The sequence below is a fragment of the Rhincodon typus genome, chromosome 7 (assembly GCF_021869965.1).
Source record: "Rhincodon typus isolate 14 chromosome 7, sRhiTyp1.1, whole genome shotgun sequence".
NCBI lineage: Eukaryota > Metazoa > Chordata > Chondrichthyes > Orectolobiformes > Rhincodontidae > Rhincodon > Rhincodon typus.
The window spans coordinates 32,995,295-33,013,819 of NC_063338.1; the positions used below are offsets into that span (position 1 = coordinate 32,995,295).

The window sequence follows — 18,525 nt, forward strand, 5'->3', positions numbered from 1 at the left end:
AGAGGACCACGGTCCAGTGGGCGGGGCCACTGGGCCTCTGGTGGGACCTGGGTCCTGTGGGCGGGGTCTGGGTCGCCGTGAGTTCCAGTGAAAGGTGCTGGACGGTGGAAGGTAAACTGTCTGTTTTGGATTTAAATTTAATTTAAAACGGTGGTGTTGGACCCTGGAGACAGGCATAACTAAGCCCCGAGTGTCGATTTCTAATTGGCTTCCTGCCGGTCTCGGTGTTAGTCCTTGGCTCCAGCCTGGCAGGGCCTTCCCCCAGCCCCATCTCCTCACTCAGCCTCCCTGCTGTTTTATGTCCCCTCCATGTATGTTATCAAGGCACTCTGCCTTGTCCTCAAGCCTTTCCCCTGGGCAGCATTGTCCATTGCGGCCTCCTGGTGAGTTCTGCGCCGTCCCAAGTACTAGTCTTCATCTGCCAATTTGATTAAAGCTTCGAAGCGATAACCAGAAATGGCCTAACACTGTAGAAACTACCAAGGCTGCAGTTCTTAAATTTCTGCTCCAGAACCGGTGACAACCCAGGCAAACTACTTCAGAACAGCACACCGGTATCAGTCAAATTGCTAAAGTATGACCTGCTCACAAAAAGCAGCTTAAATCCAATCTGGCCAATTAGTGCCGCCTCAAACTTGCCTTTAAATGGCTTTTTTTTTGTGAAAATACGTCTCAAAGCCTTTTGAAGTGCAGTCACTTTTTAATGTGGGAAATAAGGCAGCCAAAATGTGCACGGCAAGTTCCCACAAACTGCAATGTGCTTAATGCCCAAAAAATCAGCGTTCCTGATATTAGTTGAGAGATTTTCTCCACAACACCAAGAATAGCTAGCTCCCTTACTCTTTGAAATAATGAGATGGAATCTTTAACATCCACCTGAAAGTGCAGACACCGTTTCAGTTTGGTACTCGATAAAAACCGAAGGAACGGCGGATGCTGAAAATCAGAAACGAAAACAGAAATTGCAGGAAAGGCTCAGCAGGTCTGGCAGCATCCGTGGAGAGAAATCAGATTTAATGTTTCAGGTCCAGTGCCCTTCCTCAAAATGCATTCTTGCAATTTCTCTTTTTGTTTCAGTTTTGTACTCATTTGAAAGACAGCACTTCTCATTGTATGGCATATGGAGGATAACATTGTATATAAACATTATTTTTAATTATATTGTTACACTATTCTATTCTGAAGAAGGGTCACCGGACTCGAAACATTAACTCTGCTTTCTCTCCATAAATGCCGCCAGACTCCTGGGTTTTACCAGCAATTTCTGATTTTTACTTTTCATTGCGCCATGTTTGTTTAGTGCTGTATTGATGTGTGAGCTTAATTTTTGTGCTATCGTTCTGGGGCAGAACTTGAACCGAGTATCTTCTGACTCAGGCAAGAGTGCTACCAACTGAGTCATTCAAATACCTAGTGGTATTATAACTGGAGTGTTAATCCAGAAACCAAGATAACATTCTGGGTTCGAATCCCACCACGACAGATGGTGGAATTCGAATTCAATAAAAGAAATCTGAAATTAGGAATCTAGTGATAACCATGAATTCGTTGCTGATTGTTGGACAAACCCATCTGGTTCACTAACGGTCTTTAGGGAAGGAAACTGCCATCCTTACCTGGTCTGGCCCAAATGTGACTCCACACCCACAGCAATGTAGTTGACTCTCAACTGTCCTCTGGGCAACTAGGATGGGCAATAAACGTTACCTAAAAGCACCGCCCTCATCCCGTGAATGAATAAAGAAAAAAAAATTCAAAACCAATGAAAGGTACTAACAAGCAGCATTTAATCAGCAATAATGTACTCACTGATGCTCAATTTGGCTTCTGTCAGGACTAATTTGTTCCAAGCCTAACTACAGTCTTGGCTCAAACATGGACTAAAGAACTGATCGCCAGATGTAAAGTGAGAGTGACTGCCTTTGACATTAGGGTAGTCTTTATCTGAGTAAGGGCTCAAGGAACCTAACAACGTTGAAATTATTGGGAATCGGTCCAAAACTCTTCACTTATTGAAGTCTTACATGATACAAAGGAATAAAGCAAAGAATTGCAGATGTTGGAAATCTGAAACAAAAACAGAAATTGCTGGAGAAACCCAGCAGGTCTGGCAGCATCAGTGGAGAGAAAGCAGAGTTAACATTTAGAGTTGAGTAACACTTCTTCAGAACTGGTAATAGTTAGGAAGAGGTCGTCTATATACTGAAGGCAGGGTGGGGGATGGAGTAAACGGATAGGCAGAGATGAAGCCCAGAGACAGAACAACTGTTGGATGTCAAAAGGATGGATCAGCATACCAGGGAGAAAGCATACCATGGAAGGAGGTGGTCAGGTTCTAAAACACAGTATTGAGTCTGGAAGGCTACAAGGTCCCCAAGTGGAAAATGAGATGAGATAAGCTTTCAATAAAGGAAGTTGGTTATGGTTGTAGGGTGTCGATCCTGTCAGCCCCAGGATACCTCTGCAGGAGTTCTTCAGGGTAGTTTTCTGGATCCAGCCATCTTCAGCAGTTTCATCATTGCCATTATCTCCATAATGAGGTCCATTTTCCCCTTCTTTTCCCTTTTAGCAGTTTGTCCTGTTCCATGTGACTTTTGATTAATCTTCCAATCATATTTTATTTCAGCACAAAGGCTAGTCAAAATAGTGAACCCATACCTGGGTTTGTGCAGAAGATCTGAAGATAGAAATAAAGTACTTCAGCATCTTCCACACTGCTTCCTAAAGGATTTTTGAAAAACAATAAAACAGTGAAAAGCACCAAAATATGGAATTATAGCAACAGCGAGAAAGAAAACGGCCTGGACCTAAACTGAGTATTTAATGATTTTATATAGTGTTGGTGGGCTGTTCTGCTGGTTAACCAGTGTACAGCAATGCAAGCTGAAGAAACGACATCAGCTAAAGTATGGAACTGACATAAAATCAGTGTTGTATGCTGATTGATTTAACAATATATCTGGTCTGCATATTTTAAGCAGCCAACAAGTTAGTGCACTAGGCCCTTTAGCATGATGCCATCTGGCACACCTTGTGTTAGAAGTGTGAATGCAGTCCTTGGATGATGTTTTTGATTCCAAATAGAACTCAAAACAACCTAAAAATGGCCATTACCTTGCTCAATTTTTTACCCAAACATTTTAAAGTTATTTTGATAATTAGTTTCAAGAAGTCACCAGGTTGCAGATTCTATCAGCAAATGCTTCAGGATGGCCTGTTGATGTATTTTTTGCAGTGACTAATACTTTTTTGCTCAAGCCTCTTATGTAAATGTTCATACTGTTTTTACTGTTCATAAACTACAGTAAACGTTGTGTCATCTGACACTCTACCAACCAAAATTCTCTAGTAAACAGAATTTCTGACTGCTGGATTTTCTTTTCATAAACTGGTCACTTGCATTGTTCAGACCGAAAAAAAAAACTAATAACAAAAATAGTGGATTGTAAATCTGCAGAAGTTGTTCTTAAACTTTGCACTGAAATTAACAAAATGTTGAGTCAGTTTTGATTATTGTGCCTGAACAAAGGTATACTTGGCAACTGACAGCCTGATGTTTTAAAAATCCAGTCTGAAAGTAGGGATGCAAATTGTGGTGTCATTCTGGTCTTCAGTTGTGGGGATTTTATTGTGCTGCCCTGTTGTCTGGAACATTTGCCTACCCAGGTGTTTCCCTTTTCCCTCAAAGACATTGGAACACCTTATATTGTGTCTAAAGTAATGTATTTCTGGTTAACCAGCATTTTTGATTGACGACCATCACCATCCATTCCCCAAGCATGCTGGATAACAAATATTTTATATAGATTTTTAAAATTTACCTGATGAAATCAAAGGCCCAGTAAGGTTAAGCAATTTGTGTGATTTGGAAAATATTCTCATGCCAGTTTAATTTAGCAGTTTTGTATTGATATACATTTATTTATGAAAAATCCAATTATTGATTTTTAAAAATATTTTAAAAATAACTATATAATCTTTAATTTATTCTTTAATGGGATGTGGGCATCGCTGGACAGACCAACAGTTAATGCTCATCACTAATTTCCCTTGAGAATGTGGTGGTGAATCAGTTTCTTGAGCTGCTGTATTTTATTTGGTGTAGGTACCATCCACAGTCCTATTAGGAAATAAGTTCATGACTTGTGTGTCCCTTCAGAGATACTCCAGGGCTAGCTTGTATGATGACTGAATCATGGAATGTCAATGTGAATCAAGAGGTCAGTAACACATTGGAAAATTAATTTTCCACTTAAATAGAAGAAAACAGAAAATGGAATACAATGTGTACAATAACAGTAACGTAAAATAGACTCCTGGGGTGCTCCTTAAGTAGGAAGAATCCATATGTATTGTTTAATGTGTTGGCAACATCACATAATAGTTAAGCTTTATCTAAAACATTTCTCTAGCAGGGCAGATTGCACAGAAAACATGAAGGCTGTTATTCTGGCTGCTGGCTATGGTACAAGATTGAATCGTGACCTACAGAATGATAGCAGCGGTCGTTTCAAGCATCTCTGTGGCATTCCCAAACCCCTTCTACCAGTAGGAAATAAGGCACTTATCAGTCATTGGATGGCAGCATTGGACAAGATTGACAGCATTGATGAAGTTTATGTTATTGTATGTTTACATTTTAATCTTTCCTTTTGAAAATGCACAGCTTTAATTGTGTTAAGTGCTTTCAGCTACAGTTATGAACTGGATTTGGTTATCTAGGGCGTAATTTCAAAGTTTGCAGATAACACACAACTTGAAAATGTTGTAAAAATGAATGTAATAGATTTCAGTAAGACATACAGTACAGTTGTGGAACTTAATTCAGAAGAATATAACATGTTTCATCTTATTAACAAAAATTAGAAAAGGTGCTTCTGTTCTATAGTGGTATTGAAATACTGCACTAGAATTAGAGATTTTGTTTTAACAACTTAAGATTTTATTAATGATTTTTGACATGATTGAAATTGTAAATCCAATGATTTTGTATTTAAAGATGCATAGGATAGGTGAGGAAAAAGAAATTAACCAATTTTTCCTTGTGGTTTGTTTATACCAAATGCTAATATCAATACTGATTTATTTTGTGGTAAAGATGGACATTTTTTCTCATTCACCAGTGCAGCAAAACAGAAAGCAAATAAACAGGAAAATGTTGGTTTGGGAGTAACAGAATGAAACTTCAACTTGTGTAATTCTGGCCTATTTTCTCTTCTGTGCAAAAGAAAGTCAAATTTAAAACTGATTTTTAAAACACATAATGAGCAGACACTACAAAGGTATCATTCTTATGGTTATTGTTAGTAATTGCTAACTAATAATAATCTTTGCAGACAAATGATCTTTATTATGTGAAGTTTGAAGAATGGGCAAAGGAGTTTCAACTAGTTAAAGTTCTAAATGATGGAACAAAAAGCAATGAAGTAAGTGATAGAACTTCAATAGTCTAGATATATAATGTATAAAGACGAACAAACATTTTCAGTAATGTTAGATCATTAGTAAAAATTACAGTTAACTTTCAGACAAAGTTAAATTTCAGCTGATTAAGATTTTTATGTTTAATTGCATTGTAAAAGTTCAGTCTATTTGTTAGGAAATGTGGATACAGAATATGAGCAGTGATTGAAGTAAGATTCTTTATTAATAAAAGGTCTTCACTGCACTTCATTTTAGTTTCCAAACCTGGTCCGTACAAGTATACAGGTAACACCTTGATAGAACATAACAAAATTGTAACAGATTATAATTTGATCTGAAAAGAACAAACTGAGATTGAATTGTAGATCATTGATTCTGCCTTGAAATGCACTTGTATATTCTATTATTAATTTAAGTTTTATTTTCTGATTTGTGATTCTGTACTATGGTGTGGTTTAGTGTTATTTCTGAAATAACTGAATGTGATAGTTTCAAGCCTGTCAGCTAAAGGAGGAGTTTATTTTATTGATATTAAATCAGTAATGTAGACTTGGGTTTCTTGCAATAGTTGCATAAAGCAGCTGTAAATTTTAGATTAAGAACAATTTAAAAGGAATTTAGCTAGACCTCAACCAAAATTATTGTGCAGGAAAACTTTCCTCAAAGTCCCACCGAGGGAATTTATTAATTTTTTTTTTATTAAATGCATTCAAAACTTGGAGAATAAAACAGTTTATATTTTACAGACTGAGTTATTTAAAATAAAGTGAAAGCCATAATTCAATATTCTGAACAGTTTCAAAAATTACTTCTCCCCACAGGAACGGTTGGGTGCTATAGCTTGTCTTCAACTTGCCATTACTCAGTTTAACATCAATGATCATGTATTGATCCTAGGAGGGTAAGTAATAATTAAATAGATAGTAAAGGCTAAACAGAATAGTGGTAATAATTGCTTAATATGTACAGTATATATGTATAGTAAGGTAAAAACAAGTTATAAATAGAAAGGATATTCAATTTTAAAATAAACATTTCAATATGTTTCTCTATAGCTCGTGCAATAATGAGCATTGACCTGTAATATTGATTCAAATGAAAGAAGAAAAAAAGAACAATTCATCTGGTTGCAATTTTATATTGTTGCTTCCCAGTCTATCCTTTAAAGAACCTGTCTAGTCTTTATCCCTATATCTACTATATGTATAGCTTAAAATGGCATCCCATAAACTGCTATTCATAATCACGTCTATCTGTCATTTTCATTTTAATTTGTTTTTATTCTTCTCATTATCTTTTGTGTCACAATCAATGGTTACTATGTCTTTTCAAGTATCTTTGCTTGGCCGTAGGATTAATTTTAGTTTCCTTATTCTTCCACTAAGGTGGAAAAAGCAATATGTCTGGTCTGCATATTTTAAGCAGCCAACAAGTTAGTGCACTAAGCCCTATAGCATATAATTCTCCCTTTCCCCAAACTCACTGTATTTTGTTCTACTTTTCCAGATTTTGTTTCTCATTTAATCCTACAAATCTTCAAAGCTGCAAAGTGTTTTTCCAAGGTCTGCTAATGCTGTCACATTTGCCAGTAATCTGAATTACAGCATTGAAATGCAAAAAAGAGAGTCATACAGCATGGAAACAGACCCCTTTGGCCCAACTCATCCATGCTGACCAGGTTTCCTAAACTGAACTAGCCCTATTTGCCTGCTTTGGCCCATATTCCTCTGGAACATTCCTGTCCATGTACCTCTCCATATGTTTTTTAAAAGTTGTAATTGTACCCACCTCTACCAATTCTTCTGGTAGTTCATTCCATATATGCACCACCCTTTGTGGGAAAACATTGCCCCTCAGGTGCCTTTTAAATCTTTCCCTCTCACCTCACTGTACCCACTAGTTTTGGACTCCCCTATCCTTGGGGAAAAGGCCTTGGCTATTTTCATTATCTATGCCCCTCATGATTTTATAAACCTCTATAATGTCACTTCTTGGTCTCTTACACTCTAAGGGAAAAAAGTCCCAGCCTATCCAGCCTCTCCTCATAACTTAAACCTTCCAGTTTCAGTAATGTCCTCTTAAATCTTTTTGCACCCTTTCCACTTTATTAACATCCTTCCTATAGCAGTGTGACCAGAATTGTATGCAGTGTCCCAAATATGGCCTTACCAATGTCTTGTACAGCTGTTATGTGACGTCTCAACTCCTATACTCAATTCTCTGACAAAGGCAAGCGTGTCAAACATCGCCTTCACCACCCTGCCTATCTGTGATGCTACTTCCAAGGAACTACGTACCTGTACCCCTAGGTGTCTCTGTTTGACAACACTCCCCAGGGCCCTACCATTAATTATAAGATCTGCCCTGGTTTGACTTAGCAAAATGCAACACCTCGCTTTTGTCTGAATTAAACCACGGCTGTCATTCCTCGACGACTGGACCAGTCGATCAAGATCCAATTACTCCTCAGACTCTTCTTCACCGTCCACTATATCACCAATTTTGGTGTCGTCCATAAATGTACTAACCATGCCTCCTATATTCTTGTTCAAATCATCTATATAAATGATGAACAACAGTGGAACCAGCACTGATTCTTGTGTGTGCTGCTGGTCATAGGCCTCCAGTGTGAAAAACAACTCTGTCCCACCACGCTCTGTCTTCTACCCTCAAGCCAATTTTGTATCCAGTTGGCTAACTCTCCCTGGATTCTGTGATCTCACCTTACTAACCAGTCTACAATGTCGAAACTTGTCAAAAGCCTTGCTAAAGTCTTTGTAGATAATATCTCCTGCTCTGTCCTCATCAATCTTTTTGATTACGTCCTCAAAAAAACTCATTCAAGTTTGTGAGACATGATTTCCCAGGCACAAAGCCATGCTGAATATCCCTAATCAGACCTTGCCTCTCAAAATGCAAGTAGATCCTGTCTCTTAGAATCCCCTACAACAACTTATCCACTACTGATGACTCCTGTAGTTTACACTCCATTTCTTCCAGAGCAAGGAAAAACCTTAAAATTTCCTTTTAAGTGTATTTGTGAATGTCAGGGATGAATTGAAATTTCCACTGATTAGTGAATTAACAACAAAGAGCTTGAAATTAGGATTTTTTTTAAAAAAAGCATAAGAGTGATTAAAAGAATTGTTGTCATGGAAAAGCATCATTTTAATATGAATTGTTTTATCATTGGTTATTGCAGAAAAAAATGTTAAAGACTAAAACATTAAGACATGTAAGGTATGATTAGTCTGGTTAGCACGCAAAACAGTACCTTACGCTGTACATGTGACAACAATAAATCAAATCAAATCAAAAAAGTAGAAAGTACAAGATAAGCTAGTTTTAAATTGGATGGTAAGTTTTGCAGAATGACCACTTGCATTGAAATATCTATAACTCTCAGGAGGACAAATCATTTATAAAGATTTCTTAAGTTGCAGTTCTATTGCTTTTGACGTTGAAGCCGCTTGGGATATTGTTCTGAGGCGCAGCCAAAAATGAAACAATGCACAGGAAATATTTCGGTGGTGGCAGAAACTTGGTCAAAGAGAGAGGTTTTGACAGTGGTCTTAAAGGTGGACAGGGAAGTGGAATGGCAGAGATAAAGAGACCAAAAGGTTTAATTGGGGTGTATTCCAAAGCATGGGGCTAAAGCTACTGCGTGCATAAAATACCAGAGTTAGAGCTTTGGGAGTAGGGAGTTGTAGAGATGGACCAGGTTTCAGATATAGGAAAGAGAGGCTGAGGGGGAATTAAATGTGGATGTGTGTATTTTTGATTGGAGAGCAAAAAGTGTCCAGGATCCACTGTGGGTCAGCAGGGATTTGGGTGATGAATTAGATTTGCTTAGTTAGGCGACAGGTTGTGTAATTTAGAATGAACTGAAATTTTATGCAAGATGGAAAATGGGAAAAGTTGTTGTAATTGAAAGTGGAGGTGATAAATATGGTAAATTTAGTTTACTTTGTTGAAGTTCTAATACCGTCTTGTATGTTTTGATTACTACTTTGACAATGCTTATTTTTTTTCAGTGACACTTTATTCTATGAAGACTTCAGCCTATCTGTTGTTCTTGCACGATTTGCTGAATTGCAGAGTATTAATTGTGACAGCAATTTGGTTCTGTCTTACCTTTGCAAAGATGAAGGTCAATCCATAATTTATTACAAAGTTATTTTCTTTACTGAACTGATTTTTGGGGAAAATAATCTACCATAGCTTTTCCCCTCAGCAGAAACGACAAAGTTTGGCATTTTAGAAACTGATGAAAAGTTCCAAGTAACTGCATTTAAAGAAAAACCCCGCTCAACTGAAACAACATCTCGCAGAGCTGTAAGATTTTTACCTTAGCTTTGTCTTTTTTTTGACCACACATATATACAGTTATTCTTTTACTTTATAAAAAGTCTTCAAAAGCATCATTTATACTAAAGCATAATCTTGCTGTACTGAGGTAACTTTTTCCAATATTTGATTTATTTTGGGCAAACTATTTAACATTGTAAATACAAATTGTACTAGGAAATAGTAATCTAAATTAAGAATTCAATTTCCACTTAATCTTCTGTCTTCCAGTGCCCATGCTTCTATATATATTCAAAAAACACAATACCTTTGATTGCAAAATTTCTTCAAGAGAAACAGGTAAGTATTAAGCTAAACTTCGCTAAAAATAAAACTCTGATCAGTTTATTAGAAATTATTACAACGGGACCAGGAGTAGAAACATCAGGATGTATCGTTTAACACATTGATAAATAATTGTATCAAGGTCCATTTAATTACTAATGGATAATGTAAATATTTTATGCAACGTATAATTTTCTACAGTACTTAATCCTACAAAAGAGACAAGAGGATGATGGATTGATTATGTATGTATTTGATCAATATTTTGTATTTAAATGTCCTGCTTTAATTTGGAATTCTAAGCGTGGGTGTATCCTGATATAGAAACAGAACTTTATTATATAGCATTTTTCAAAAAGCATGCTTCAAGTGCTTCACAGATTATTTCAATTGTATTAATTTAGTCACTCTTGTAATATGAACAAGTTACATGATACTGTATTTATACTCTTGGAACAAATGCCTGGCAAAGTGCTTGAAGATCTAATACATTCAACAACTGCATTTTTTTTGTTTGTTTGTTCATTGTCACTATAATGTATCTACTTCTCTGGTTTTCTTCAGACACCCTCAGTCCATGTCTCACTGTTATTCATCCATCTGATTTTTCTTCTTCACTTTCTGTTTTTACCCTTAATTTCTCCTTTAGTTATTGCCAGGACCAGGCTGTCACGTCTATGATTCCAATGACTGCGCTTAGCTATCTCTCTCGAACAGTACTTAGCAACATTTGGATTTCTAAACTTCTGCTTTTGATCACATCTACCCATATGTCCTTTTGTCCGTCCAGGTTATTCTGAGCATCCTGCACCGTACCCACATTTCAAAACCTCTTTTCTTTAGACTCGACCCTCCTACATCAATTGAGCGCAGCATTCCATGTTAATGATTGTACATGATGTTTTGAAGCTTCAAGCTAATGCTTTTGAACTTACAAACAGTACTTAAGTCATGCCTTCTCTATAGCTCAACTAACCTAGATTTTATTTTTTGATGTAACTTTGATATTTTCTCTTCGAGCCAAGATGCTTCAAATTGTCCAATGTCTCTGTCTAAGTGCTTGTAATCTTGACTTTTCCATTGTCATTTAGAGCCATAATGCTGGTTATTGCCTCATGTATGCTCAGGTCAAAAGACTTTGAGGCTGAGTTTTATTATTTGCAACTATAATGTGGTGAGCGAGTTTCATGGTATCCTGATGCCGTTACGCAGGTCACGGTTTCTCTGCAATCTCCTAATTTTCACTTCATTATTTATGCAAGCAAGATGTTGTGGTGAGACTCCCCAATGGTAAGAGCCAGCAGTTTCTACGTCTCTGGCATCGTATGTAAAGCCTAGCTGCACACTGTTTCAGACACTGCAAGCCAGTGACACTGTGCTGCTTGATCCTGAACATTGAAAAAATGTCTCAGAAGAAAAGCTAGCTTGATCACTGTTCCAGAACACACATCTGGTACCAGTGTACCAGATTAAAGAAGGCAGACGAAGGACCACCACAAGAGGCCACATTACTAGACACCGCCTTCCCGGACTCAACTTGCAGCATGGATCAATGACCGTAGATGCTCAGCAGTGCCACAAGAAGTCTTGCGCAGTTTTCCACACTAAGTGTTACTCCATACTTGAAGGTCCAGCATTCACTCTAACTGCTATTCTCCAATCCTAAGTATGAGCAATAATGTCCACTGAAGGGCTGACACTTACCTCATCACCTCAAGCAAATTATAAACCATAAAATGCACATCTGTGTGTCAGTGCAAAAACATCATGTACGGATACATGTGTCCCTGCTCAGTGTGTCCTGGCAGAAGCATCTAAGTCACTGAGGAGCTCAAAGTGTTGAAGACCTGAGGTGGTGTCTGGGTAGGACCTAGAACAGGCATGATGATCTGTTGAGCCTGCTAGTTTGCCGATCCCAAATTGCGTGGACAGATAGTCGAAGATCATGGCCATAGAGCATGCAGGGACATTGCGCAGAAGAAGCAGTTGCATGAAGTCTAGGACAGACAGATGACAAGCTGCAGCTATCAGATACCCATTTAGTTTTACCTAACACACTTTTCCACTACCTAGTTTCTTATGAAGTGCAATGTAAATAGGGCAAGTTGGGTATTAGTGATATGAAAATGCATGGAAATAAGATAGTCAACAGTCAAAGGTGAGATTTACCTTCCAGAGGGAACTGGGAGTCTGTTGTGTGCTCTGCTTCATGGAGACTTGGCTCATCCCTGCCATTCGGACTGTGCCCTACAAGCTGATGGGTTTTCCGTACATCGCATAGACCACATGGGCGTCCTCAGGTAGGGCAAAGGGCAGTGGATTATGCTTCCTAATCAACACCACCTGGTGCTCAGACATGGTGACCCTGGCTAGCCATTGCTCCCGGGACCTGGAATACCTTACAGTGAAACACCATCCCTACTGTTTGCCGTGAGAGTTCACCTCCACCATCCTGTCAGCAGTCAACATACTTCCCCATGCGGATGTGAAGAAGGCCCCAGACAAAATTTATAGTGCCACATGATGAAGCGGTAGGCATCTTTGATGGTTGCGTAGCAGTGGTCCAGGATGATTGATCCTCTGGTGGGGCAGGAGATGTGTTGGTGATACTTTGACATCACCCTCCCCACACTTGGAAAATCCAATTACAGCGCTGCCTTCCTCCTCCCAGCTTACAAGCAGAAGCTGAAATGGGATTACCCTTTGCAAAAAGAAGTACAATGCTGGTCTGAGGCAACAGAAGACCATATCCAGGACTGCTTGGAATCGGTGAACTGGACTGTATTCAAGTACTTAGCAGGAAACTTAGATGAGTATGCCACCACCATCATGGACTTCATAAGCAAATGTGTGAAGGACTGTGTGCCAAAGAAGTCAATCCAAGTGTTCCCCAACTGGAAACCTTGAATGAAATAGGAAATCAACTCCTCACTGAAGACCAGACGTGAAGCATTCAAGTCAAACAACTCAGACCTATACAGAAAATCCAGGTATGACCTCCGCAAAACTATCAGGGATACCAAGAAGCAGTACAGGACCAAGTTAGAGACCCTAACCAACCGAGCAGACTGCTGCCGTCTGTGGCAAGACCTGAACAACATTACGGGATACAAAATGAAGCAACGGGCCTAGACGGAATCCCTGGACAAGCACTTAGATCCTGTGCAGACCAACTGGTGAAGGTATTCACTGACATCTTCAACCTCTCCCTTCTACAAGCCAAAGTCCCCACCTGCTTCAAGAAGACCACCATCAACACAGTACCTAAAAAAGCACGTGCAACATGCCTTAATGACTACCAGTGGCTCTGACCTCCATAATCATGCAGTGCTTTGAGAGGCTGGTCATGGCCCGCATCAACTCTAGCCTCCCAGCCTTCCTTGATCCCTTACAATTTGCCTACCAACACAACAGGTTCACAGTGAACACCATTTCCCTAGCCCTGCACTCATTCCTCGAACATCTGGACAACATGAACACCTGCATCAGACTTCTGTTCATTGACTACAGCTCTGCCTTCAACACCATTATTCCCTCCAGACTGATTTCAAAACTCCATGACCTTGGTCTCGGCTCCGCCCTCTTCAACTGGATCCTCAGCTTTCAGACCCACAGGCTGCAGTCAGTGAGGATCAATAACTGCACCTCATCCACCGTGGTAGGACAGATATCTAACAACGACAAGTCAGAATACAGAAAGGAGATAGAGGGCTTGGTGATGTCATGCAGTGAGAACAACCTCTCTCTCAACGTTGGCAAAACTAAAAAACTGATCATTCTTTTCAGAAAGAATGCAGGAGAACACGCTCTCATCTACATCAACGGAGCTGAAGTTGAGAGGGTGGAGAGCACCAAGTTTTTAGGAGTGACAATAACCGACAACCTGTCCTGGACTTCCCATGTAGATGCAATGGTCAAGAAGGCACAACAATGCCTCTTCTTCTTCGGGTAGCTCAGGAAATTTGGCATGTCCATAAGAACCCTCACCAACTTTTACAGATGTGCCATTGAAAGCATACTGTCGGGGTGCATAATAGCCTGGTATGGCAACTGCTGTGCCCAGGACCTTAACAAACTACAGAAGGTTGTGTGCTCTGCCCAGACCAGCACAGACCATCACCTTTCATCCACGGATTCTATTTACACGGCTCGTTGCTGTGGAAATGCTGCCAATATCATCAAAGACCCATCGTGCCCTGATAATGCTCTGCTACAACAACTTCCATCAGCAGAAAATACAGAAGCTTGAACACACGCACCTGCAGGTTCAGGAACAGCTTCCTCCTGGCTGTTATTACCATGATGATTGGACTCTAGTGGAGAGAGTGTCAAGTTCGCTGGAGTGACGATAACCTACAACCTGTCCTGAACTTCCCACGTTGATGCAACAGTCAAGAAGGCACAACAATGCCTCTTCTTCCTCAGGTGGCTCAGGAAATAATGCTGATCTTGCTAATGTTGATCTTGCCTAGTGCATGCCCTGTGCGACGTAACCTGTTTTATTTTTCACCCTATGATCTGTATGTCCTTGCTGACTACGATCTGCCTGTACTGCTTGTAAACAAAGCTTTTCACTGTACTTAGGTACACATGACAATAAAGAAATCAAATCAAATCAAGTTCTGAAATCACCATTGAAGGTTGGAGGGAAAAGTTTTTCAGGGTTTTTCCAAGGTCGAGAATTCTATTGTTTTCATTCCACATCGGGGAGGGGAAAATGTCTGCCCTTTCTGTGGCCTGACATGGTTTCCAGCTGTTTTGTTTTGGCCTGGTGCAATGTTGTCTACATACCAGAGATTCCCTATGCTATTGCCTCCTATGATGCCGCTATATCTTTCTGGGATCGTTTTCATCATCCTCTGTCCCCCAGCATTAAACAACGTGGTTGACAGAAGGCGCCTCTGCCCGACTCTCACTCAAATTGGAATTGGCTTATATGTCTCTTGTCAACTATTTCTGAAGCATTTCTGTACAGATCTCTTATTAGCCATAGAAGACAGATACACCACTGTCTGTGTACGTGCCTTCTATAAGCATCATGCTGGACAATATTGAAAGCTTTTGAACAACTTATAAATGAATTAAAGCTGGGCCTCTTGTTTAATGAGATTTCCCCATGGGATTTCTGAACTTAAACATACCATGCCACCTGCATAAATTCATCGAATTGATTCAAAGATTCCTGTGTATTATTTTCCTTTCACTCATTTTTCTTGGCAAATTGTGTTCATTTTGCCAGCTTATTTAACAACTACTTTAACAAAAGCATTTTATTCTCGATAGAATTCACCCTTGGAAGAGAAGGATGCACCTGGTAACTTCTTACATTGGGTCTACTCAAGGTGAGAGATTGCTTCAAGGAACTGTTATTTCACTTTTATTTTTGTGTTAGCTACTATGATTTTCTTTTCCTATTGCAGGAAACCAGTGTTTGTTCATCAAGTATGTGGCCGGTTTGATGTTGGAAATCTTCCATCTTATATTGACTGTACCACATATTTCCAGAAGCACAGAAATGAATTATTGATTTAAGTAACTAGCAGTTTTTCAAAGGATTTAAGAGCTCTGGAGAACGAGCCTTGTACAGCATCTGTACTTTACTTTTTCTTAATGTCTTCCAAGGAGAAACTGGTTAATGTTTTTATTTAGAAAAAGCTCTAACCATACATTTAATTCCTAATCCTGCATACAGAATTAAGGTTTGAATTATTGCTTTTTAAAAAAGAATTTCTATTTTAGTAGGATAAATCAATGAAAGTACAGCTACAATGTATGAAATTATGGATATATCCATGAACATTCCAGAACAATGTTACTTTATGAAAAAAGTAACAACTTTTTAAATAATTCAGCTAAAAGACACCCATAAAGCTATTTATAGTCTTTATATGGCAACTGCATGAAAAAAAACACTAAAATGGTGAAGTTAAACTTTCTCATATTTGCAGTTCACACGCAGAGAGCGCATCACAGAGAAATCAGTTTGTTGGACTGATGTAAAAGTGCCTGAATATGATAGCTTAAATGGTCTCATTCTGTACTATAAACTTACAAGTGTTGGAAGTCAAGCATGTTAAAGTAAACCTATCTTCTCTATCCATCTTCTATCCCACTCCCCCTCTCTCCATATTTATTTCAGAACCCCCTTCCCCTCCCCCATTTTTGAAGAAGGGTCTAGGCCCAAAACGTCAGTTTTCCTGCTCCTCTGATGCTGCTTGACCTGCTGTGTTCATCCAGCTCTACACCTTGTTATCCCTAGCTTTTTAAATCTTGTAATTATAAAATTAACTGCAGCCATAACATTTACACAGCTTACACACTTCTGTGCGTCAATATCAGTAATTTTAAGAATAAATTTACCAATTTAAGATTGTAAAGTTAAAGCGAGTTGAGGAATTCTGGAGCCAAGGATTGAGTCAAACCAAAGAAGTTAAATTTCTTTCTAATTTTAAGTAACCTTTGTCAGAGATAAATCAAGTGAAAATTAAATCTTTGTTGGGAAAAAAAACTTGAGTGAAATATATTTTTACCATTATTTAACAGGCAAAGTCCAGAAAAGGGTGGGGGTGGGGAGGAGGAAGTCTGATTGAGGTATAATTGTGAAGCATAGACACAGTACATGGTAAGAATCTCTTTCCCCATAGAAGACGTGTCTAAGATCAGAGGGTATAATTTTAAGGTGAGAAATAAGTAGTTTAGAGATCTGAAGGATTTTTTTTCCCCTACCCGGTGGTAGAAACATGAGGGTGGTGAAGGCAAATACTCCTGCAACATTTAAGAAGCATCTGCATGACCACTTAAACTGCCAGGGCATAGTAGGCTGTGGACCAAGTAGAGATAAGTGGGATTAATGTAGTTTGGTGTTTGCTGGTCAGCATAGCCATAATAGATCAAAGGGCTTGTTTCTATGCTATATGATTCTATGCATTAAGAAACAGATTTGCATTAGTTTGAGATCCTGAGGTAAATCACGCAGTTTGGTTCACCACACAGATTTCCAAAAACTTGATTATTTCCTGTCTGGCAGCATCAAAGACAGAAAACAGTTAATATTTCAAGTCCAGTGACCCTTCATCAGAACCGAACAGTGTTTGTTTCAGATTTCCAAAATCTGCAGTTCTGTATGTTTATTTTGAGAGATTATTTTTTGTCTGAATTAGTTGGATTAGCCACTAAAGGAGTTACCATCTGCTGGTGCTGTGAATGGGAAGCAAATTAATTGATTATGAAATGCAGTTGCAATTTCTTTACAGAATGAGTAATTCCGAGATCTGACCTTCAGCAATATACAGTACTCATTTAATTGCATAATTACATACATCGTATAAAAACAGGCTAACAGAACACCCCCTGCAGTTGTATTTTGATTGGTTTAAGTTTTGGCATTAATATGGCAGCTGATTATTTTTCAGTGCCAGTTTCAGGGAAAGCAAAGTACAGCACAATGACTAATCTATCGAGCTTTGCGACAGCCTGTTACATTTATCAGAAGCCTTTTCTTTGTGGTTTTCCATCTTTGCAATTCGAGACCCAAACTGCATGGCTCTCTTTGGGAGAACAGCAGATGCTGTAAGTCCAAGTTCTTTTGCAGCCATTCGTAGAAGCAATTTTTCGCCAATCCCTCGAGGCAGAGTCAAGTCTGCTTTCTCCCACACAGGAAGTGAATTCAGAAAAGAAACAACTGCTTCATCCAAAAAGGGAAATCTGAAATGACAAAGATTTAAAAAGTTTAACAATTTTATCATATGTATCTTGTATAAAATTCCTTAACCATTCATATAATTTTTATATTACCACTTCCTCCCTAACTGGCTTTATGCTGAACCTGAAATGCTATGTACACTATCACTCGAGGTTGCCATCAGTGCCCTCAGTTGTTAATCATAGGAGATGCCAGTGATTGCCTCAATGAAACTGTTCCACTCAGATTTTCTTTTTAGCACGGTCAGAAGCTACAGGATAAATGTATAATGATATCTACTAACTATACCACAACTCAGCTTTTTAAAAATCTTGTTTTTTTTTTTGCTTTATGCACTGTTAAGAATGAAATCCACCTGAGTTATGTCAAATACTATTGTATTGCTCAAAAAACCAAAGCTGCAGACCAGAAAAAATTGAGAGTATACAACTGCTAGTCCAACACCATTGGTGTTGTCAGAAACCAAGCAAGGTACAAGCCCCTGTGGCTGTATTTTTCCAGATCGTGAAGACTGCTTAAGTGAACTGGCTAGTTACATCTCATTTTACTTCTGATTTAATTACTAAACTGTGTCTGTTTGTCTTTGTAAGATTGAGGACTAGAATTTAAAAGAAAAGATAGAGTTTAAATCAAACATTAATTAGATTACCTGATTTAACTTTGCTCTGTTAAAGTGACTATATTATGAATAAATTATTAATTTTGTTTCAACTGTATTGGTGCCTGGTATCAGTTATTCAAAAAGTTGATCAGGAATTGTTTGGGGC

General features: G+C 38.6%; 2 protein-coding genes across 6 annotated transcripts in view; one reads left to right on the forward strand and one right to left on the reverse strand.

Moving 5' to 3' along the window:
- On the forward strand, nt 1–18,474 carry zgc:136439 (uncharacterized protein LOC678627 homolog). Of its 5 annotated transcripts, XM_048598774.1 has the most exons (10): nt 17–111; nt 2,627–2,906; nt 4,413–4,626; nt 5,337–5,426; nt 6,246–6,325; nt 9,459–9,574; nt 9,662–9,759; nt 10,003–10,071; nt 15,340–15,398; nt 15,477–18,474. In XM_048598774.1, the coding sequence occupies exons 2-10, from the start codon at nt 2,824–2,826 to the stop codon at nt 15,586–15,588; spliced, it is 921 nt and encodes a 306-aa protein (XP_048454731.1). In that variant the 5' UTR covers nt 17–111; nt 2,627–2,823; the 3' UTR covers nt 15,589–18,474. The 5 variants fall into 5 exon arrangements, with proteins under 5 accessions (XP_048454733.1, XP_048454736.1, XP_048454734.1 ...); XM_048598776.1 differs by lacking the exon at nt 2,627–2,906 and having other exon boundaries at nt 1–111; XM_048598779.1 differs by lacking the exons at nt 15,340–15,398; nt 15,477–18,474 and adding an exon at nt 11,323–15,317 and having other exon boundaries at nt 10–111.
- The window catches only part of asnsd1 (asparagine synthetase domain containing 1), a 12,289-nt gene continuing 11,097 nt past the window's right edge, over nt 17,334–18,525 (reverse strand). Inside the window, exon 6 of the mRNA XM_048598773.1 lies at nt 17,334–17,760. Within this exon, the coding sequence (XP_048454730.1) occupies nt 17,505–17,760 (256 nt within the window). The 3' untranslated portion in view covers nt 17,334–17,504. The remainder of the gene's footprint in view (nt 17,761–18,525) is intronic.